Source organism: Sapajus apella, unplaced genomic scaffold, assembly GCF_009761245.1.
Source record: "Sapajus apella isolate SASKATOON/1434 unplaced genomic scaffold, GSC_monkey_1.0 scaffold33, whole genome shotgun sequence".
NCBI lineage: Eukaryota > Metazoa > Chordata > Mammalia > Primates > Cebidae > Sapajus > Sapajus apella.
The window spans coordinates 10595401-10602787 of NW_022436973.1; the positions used below are offsets into that span (position 1 = coordinate 10595401).

General features: G+C 54.7%; 1 protein-coding gene across 1 annotated transcript; it reads left to right on the top strand.

Moving 5' to 3' along the window:
* Positions 1–1973: 1973 nt before the first annotated feature.
* On the top strand, positions 1974–3742 carry LOC116562833 (uncharacterized protein C20orf203). Its single transcript, XM_032295260.1, is given in 4 exon segments — positions 1974–2120; positions 2253–2312; positions 2315–2686; positions 2689–3742. Coding segments are annotated over 4 exon segments (609 nt in total). The 3' UTR covers positions 2719–3742.
* The last annotated feature ends 3645 nt before the right edge of the window (positions 3743–7387 follow it).

Sequence of the window (7387 nt, forward strand, 5' to 3'; positions counted from 1 at the left end):
GCATTAGGGCTGGCAGCCTTGTGTCTCTCAGCCTTGGGAGGCTTCCATTACCTCTGAGCGGGCCTCTCACTGGTGCTGCCTCCTTTCTCCACCAAATTGCCCAGCAGCAGGAAGCCCCCAAACTGGTGGGTGCCTGGCCACCTGGAAGGGGGACCTCACTACCCTTTGTGGACGTGAATGCATTCATGCTGGGGGCCTGGACAGTGTAGTCTCAAAAACCACAGCATCTGGGACTCCTAGATACCTCCTGGATAGATCCCAGAACCATAGAAGCAGGCATCACAGACGTCAGGGACCACCCAGAACTTCCCGAAACACCAGAGGAGGCTCCATCAGCACCCCCATGACCCCCCACCCCCACCCGTGCTGATTTTACCCTTCAAATAAAATCAAAACCTTTGCTTTGAAAATTGAGCTCCAAGACACAGCAGCGTCTCCCTACCATCCCAAGAGCCTCACCCCAGCCCCTTGCATGGAGGGCTGCTGGGCCCCCCCCAATGCCAGGCATATTTGCTTTTTTGCTTTTTTTTTTTTTTTTTTTAGAGATGGAGTCTCACTCCTGCCAGGCTGGAGTGCAGTGGCTTGATCTCGGCTCACTGCAACCGCCACCTCCCAGGTTCAAGCAACTCTCCTGCCTCAGCCTCCCAAGTGGCTGGGATTACAGGCATGTGCCACCATGCCCAGCTAATTTTTGTATTTTTATTAGAGATGGGGTTTTACCATGTTGACCAGTATGGTCTCAATCTCTTGACCTCGTGATCTGCCCGCCTTGGCCTCCCAAAGTGCTGGGATTACAGGTGTGAGCCACCGCGCCCGGCCACATTTGCTCTCTCCCCTTCCAGACTGGGGTCCCCTTGAAGGCAAAGTGAGTCTCAGATTCATCGTAGTCCCTTCCAGGGGTCTCGTTCATGACCCTGAATCCAGTAGGTGCCCAATAAATGTCAACATAGGAATCCAGATCCCATCTTCTCCTCACTCAAGGGATCCAGGGCTGCCTCTTTTCTTCCCCAGCGATGTGGCTTTGGGGAAGTCACTTAAGCTCTCTAATCCTCCTCCTCGGAGTGCCAGACTGCAGCTGCCACATGCAGAGGTAAGACTCAGACAGGCTGGGTGCCAGGCCACTCCCTAGTTCCCCAGACCTTTCAAATGGCAGTGGCTGGCTACTCAGGTTAGACCAGATGCTGTGCTGGACAGTTCAGCTTTGTTATCTCTCCTAGTCTTCTCAGGGACACTTTGAGGTGGGTGGCATTGCCATCTCCGGCCTTGCCAGGGGGGACACCCAGGCATGTGACAATGAACTCCCTTGCCTGAGGTCACGCTGGTTGGCAAAGGTGTTTGAGCCTACAGCCCTGCTTTGAACCGACTCGGGGCAGGGATGAGCAGCTTCTGGAGTTTTCCTGTCCACCCTATAAGAATCTCCAAAGCTCAGAGATCATTTGCTCCAATTTTCTCTTTTCTTTTCTCGAGATTGAGTTTTGGTCTTGTTGCCCAGGCTGGAGTGCAATGGCATGATCTCGGCTCACCGCAGCCTCTGCCTCCTGGTTTCAAGTGATTCTCCTGCCTCAGCCTCCCGAGTAGCTGGGATTACAGGCGCCCGCCATCATGCCTGGCTAATTTCGTATTTTTAGTAGAGATGGGGTTTCTCCATGTTGGTCAGGCTGGTCTTAAACTCCCAACCTCAGGTGATCTGCCCACCTCGGCCTCCCAAAATACTGGGATTACAGGCGAGAGCCACCAAGCCCGGTATCTTTTTTTTTTTTTTTTTTTAACGGGGTTTCACTCTGTTGCTCACTTGGGAGTGTAGTGGGGCAATCATGGCTCACTGCAGCCTCAACCTTCTGGACTGAAGTGATCATCCCACCTCAACCCCTTGACTAGCTGGGACCACAGGCACAAGCCAGAACACCCGGCTAAGTTTATCTGTTTTTTGTTTGTTTGTTTGTTTGTTTGTTTTGGTAGAAATAGGGTCTTCTATGTTTCCTAGGCTTGTCTTGAACTCCCAGGCTCAAGTGATTCTCCTGCCTCAGCCTCCGAAGGTGCTGGATTACAGGCATGAGCTACCTCACCTGGCCAGTTTTCCCTTAACAAAGACTGGAATGCTGAGCTGGGAAAAAAGCGCTGTTCCTGTTCTGTCTCTTCTGTCACACCGGGGATGACACTGGGGACTGTTGAGAAATTAGGGAAGATCTAAAGCCCCTTGTGAGTCTCAGGTATTAAGATTCTATGATTCTTGGGGGCCGTGTTCCCAACAGGCCATGCCAGTCTTGGCTGGACTCACTGCCCACCTCTGGGACCTTGGCGGGGGGGGGGGGGGGGGGGGGGAGGACCTCAAAGGCTCAGTGAGCGAGTCCACCCCCAGCCCAGCCGCCAGTGCCAGCCTCCTCCTCCGCAGCACCCTGGCCCTTATCAGGAAAGGATTTGGGTTGGTGGGGAGGGGTGGGGGGAAGTCGGAGGCCCCAGGCTCCTCAAGGTGGGCCAGAGAGATAGGGAAGTGGGGAGGGGGCTGGGGTGCGGCTCTGCCGGGCGGGGGAGGGCAATGGGAGGGATGCCTAGAATGGGCACAGTGGGGGGCTTTGGCCAAGCTCTGTCCTTGCCGGCCTGGCCCTCGACATGGTTCCAGGACTTCTGCCTCCCATCCTTGCCAGGCAAGTTGCCTGCACCTTTAATTAGCGAGCAGCAGCCTCTCCCGATTCATCACCACGGTCGCTGTTTAATTAGCCGAGCCCAGGGCGGCCCCCACCCCCAGCTCTGCCTGCCTGTCTCACCAAGGCCGCCACCACCTCATGGTGTCCCCTGTCACCACCCCCCATACTTACTCTGCTCCCCAGAATGGGGGATGGGCCCGGCACGCCCGGCTGAAACCTCAAGGAGATTCTGGGCACTGGTGCTTGTATGCAAGGCATCCAGCAAACATAATTAGGGACCGAGGCTGCGCCAGGCTGTCTCTGGGTAGGGCCCCGGCCGGACATGCAGGGCAGGCTCTGGTCCTGTCCAGCTGCTGGAGAATGGCTTTTCCCTTGGGAGGCACTGAGACATCTCTCTGGCCTGGTCCCTGGGTGCTGGGAAAAGGCTGCCGTACTCCTTTGTGTCACTCCTCCACAGCTGGAAAAGGACACCATAGCTTCCTCTTCCTCCCTGTTCCAGAGCCCAGAAAGCTCCTCTGAGAACGCTGGACCTCAGGAGAGGGGCCATCCTCTGCACCTGGCCCCCAGCAGCCAGATCCTAGAGGCTCAGCCTAAGCTGTGGGCCAAGGGGGTTTGGGGGGAGGTCTCAGGCCTGCTTTGTGCCTGCAGGGTCTGGGGAATCAGGAGCACAGGCGGGAACCTGTGGTCTGGGGCCGAACCAGCCCCCTTCTGTTTCCCTGAAGAAGGGTGAGGCTGAGGGCCCTCGGAACAGAACCCCTGTGTCCTTCTGGGTAGGGCCAGGATGGCCACTAGTCACTGTGGGCGGAAGCCAGAATCAGGCTCCGTCCCAAGCCTGTGCTCCTGCTGGGCTGTAGGAGGTGTGGCCCTTCCACTGTGCCGTGGACTGAGAACGTGGAGGGACTGGCATTTGCTGTGTTACCGTGTGGGGCCGTCAGTGTGTTGTCCTGGGCAGGAGTGGTTGCTGGAGCCCACCCACTCTGGTACTGCCATCCCTGTGGCCTTGGGATGGCATCAAACCATACCATGCCTGAGTTTCCCCATGATTCGTAGCTGCTTCATGGGCTGTTGTGAGGATTAAAAAGCTTACAGTGTGATTGGATTTCGTTTGTTTTTGTTTTTGTTTTTTTTTGAGATGAGTTCTCTGTTGCTCAGGCTGGAGTGCAGTGGTGTGATCACAGCTCACAGCAGCCTTGACCTCCCAGGCTCACGCAGTCCTTCCATCTCAGCCTCCCTGGTAGCTGGGACTATAGGAATGTGCCCCCATGCCTGGCTTATTTTAAATTTTTTGTGGACATGGGGTCTTACTATGTTGCCCAGGCTGGGACTTGACAATGTTTAAAGCACTTAGGAGCAGTGTCTGGCAGGAGCCCTTGATAGTCATTGGCTGTTTTTGCCGTTCTTTTCCCTCCTTTATCCAATCAGCACTCCTTGCCAGGTGTGAGGAAATTGATGTCAGTGGGAGAGGCAACCTCCCTGCCTTTCAGTTTGCCGCCTCGTGGGGGAGGCAGCTGAGAACAATTGAGGAAGGACGAACACTGTTTCATCGGAGGAAAGCCTGCAGCTCATCACGGTAATGCACCAACGTCACTTTCTTGGTTTCGACCACTTACCATGGTTAGGTAATAGGCTGACATAAGAAAAAACTGGTTGAAGGGCCGACAGGAACTCCCTGTGTGATCTTTGTAATTTTTCTGTTGCAAAATAATTTCTAAAATTATTCCCTAAAGAAAGTTTATTGTAAAAAAAAAAAAAAAAAAAAAAAAAAACCCCAACAATTTCAGGCAATGGTTAATGCCATGAAGCAAATAATCAGGGGCAAGAGACAGAATAGGGAGCAGGGGCATTTCAGGAGGGGTAGCTGGGGAGAGCCTCTGAGGAGGCAAAGCTGAGCAGAGCCCGAGTGATGGGAAGGGCGGGGCAGGGCAGGAGGAGGGAATGGCGAGTGCAAAAGCCTGGAGGCAGGATGGGCTTGGGCTGTGGGGGAAGCTGGGGAGCTCAGGCTCCAGATCCCACACCCCTGGCCACTGCACTGGACTGGGAGAAGGAACCCCAACTCCAGAGCCAGCCAGACCCAGGTGTGATGCCCACTGCTGCCTCGCTGTGTGGCCTTGTGCAAGTAGCTGCCCCTCTCTAACCTGCATCTGCTGCCAGGGTTGGAGGAAGAAATCCTGCTCCTCAGAGGGCAAAGAGGGGGGAGAAGTGGGCAGGGGTTAGCTTGCCTAGGGTGCTGTAGGTGCCATCAAGGGATTGGGGATATACCACGAGAGGCCTGGTGCCTGTGAACCTGCAAGGGTGGGGAAGGCGATGCCCCCTGCTGTGTGTGGTGGGGCGGGGGAGGAGCTGGAACCAACTTTCCTGCACCCCAGGCTCTGTGCCTGAACCTGAGCACTCCGTCATCCTAAGCAATGCCCACCACTGTCTCTCTGTGTGGCCTTGGGCAAGTAGCTGCCCCTCTCTGTGACCTGGATCCGCTGCCAGGGATGGAGGAAAGAAAGCCTGCCTCTCAGATGGCTTGAAGATGGGTGGTGTGGCGGGAAAGCTTGGAGGGCTTGGTGCTGGCACGTGGCTCTCTTTCCTCTCCAGCGTCTGCTTCTGAGGCTGGGCAGGAGGACGTGCAGCAGCACAGGGGAGGGGCCTCCCAGGAGAGGAGTTGGGGGCTGGGCCCCTGCCCTCAGCCACTCAGCCACTCTGTTTGCTGACCCAGAAATTCTGGGAAGTCTCAGCTTGGGAGAACATCCCCAGGGGCAGATCATCAAGGAGAGGAATGTGGGTTTTGCAGAGGTGTGTATGGTGGGTCCCCATCCCCTCCACGTGCCCCCAGCCTGAGTGCTAGGATCCTGGAAGGTCAGTGAGCTGGGCAGGATGCTGGGCAGGAGGTTGTACCTGAGGGCAGCCGCAAATGACCACAGCCTTCGGACAAAGACTTAGGCATGGCCTGTGGCTTAGCATACCCAGAAAACGGATTTCTCTACCCGCCTCCCCTGAACAGACGATCAGAATACTAGTGGCTGAAACAGCTGGATTCTCCAGGACATTGAGTGACAAGACCACATTAGTCCCCCCATCCAATTCCCCTCATATTTGAGGCCCTGAGAACCTGGCTTAGGAATGGGAAGGGGCCTGGACTGGGGTGAGGTATGGCATGGGCCTTGGGGTGTGTGGTGGAGATCTCAGCCAGTGGAACCGGGAGCATTGAGGTTGGGGAGCTAAACCCAGTCTTGGAGCTTGAATTCCAGCCCTGATGCCTCCCTGGACATGTTAATCTACCACCAAGAACCTCAGTTTCTCCCATCTGTGAAGTGGGATTATTATCAGAATTAATTGAGATCTCACCGTACAGATGGAGCTTCTTACACAGTGCATGACATAGCATTGGTGCTCAATAAATGTCACTCTCCTCCACCGACTAGCTGATCCAGCTCATTTTCCAAACCTCACAGGGCCTAAGGAAGAATTCTGGCCCTTGTCCTGTGTTCAAGAGGCCACTGTCTGGGAGATGTCATCTGGTTGCTGGATGTTAGATTTGCTGAGATGTTTACAGGGAGATGTGAGGGGCTACTTGAATGGGGAACTTTCCCAATTAATTAGGCTCAGGGTCACAGGGCCTACTCAGCAGTTGCCCCCAGGGGACTCCTGATCCTCTGACATTTCCCTTGCCTGAGGTGGGGCTGGCATTCTTCTTTTTGGCAACTCCTTTTTCTAGAAGGCTCCTCGAAGATACCACCTTCTGTCCCAACAACCTTCTGGGTGTTCTTTCTGGTCTGGGCGAGCCAGAGGCAGCTGCACAGGGCAGAAAGAGACCTGGGCCAGTCCTGGCGGGGCAGCCGTGGACGTGAAGTGTCCTTGGGGTGGCCTTCCCACTCTGACCCTCTCTGATCCCTGCGCAGGGCTGACAGCACCCGCCAGGGCCATGAAGCCTTCATGGTGGTGAGTGTGAGAGGGTTTTAAAAACAGAAAGATGCTTCTCCTAGGCGATGAAGACGATTTTTAGCAAATTTTCCCATCTTTTCTGTGATTCACGGAAGCTGCAAGTTAGAAATGACCTTGACCATCAGTGTTTTCCAGGAGGATGTTAAACTGACCTTGGACAGAAAAGAGTGTTTGTCGTCAAATGAATTTGAGAAATAACAACGCAAACATCCACAGGGTCTTCTCTGCAGGGTTTTGAGAACCTTTCATGTGTATGTGCACGCAGGGGGTGTGTGTGTGTGTGTGTGTGTGTGCACGTGTGCACGCGCGCGCACGCACATGCATTTCCAGGAAGTGGCTGGGTCTACATCAGCACCCAGGCCTATGTGACAGTGGTGCCCTTTTTTATTTTCCTAGAGCATCCCGCGAGTTAGAAGTCTGTGGAATCCACTGTGGAAAATGCCAGGATAGTCGAACACCTCCCCGTCCTCCATATAGTCCAGCTGGAAGAATCTGGGGGACCATGGGAAAATCTGGGGTCCAAAGAAGTTAATCAGGTTCAGAAGGTGCTCTGGGCTCTATTTTAGGGCTGGGATTTTAACTGACATTTTACCTCTATTAACCCCTTTAATCTTCACAGCCACCCCATGAAGTAATCACGACTGTCATCTCCATCTTCCAAAGGGCAACTGAGGCACAGAGAGGCCAAGTGCTTGCCCAAGGTTCACAGCTAGTAAAGGATAGCGTGGGACACTAATCCCAGGCTGCCTGAGTCAGAGGCTGCCCTGGCACTCCCTGCCACCCCCTAGCCTGTCTTTACCACGCAGGCTCTT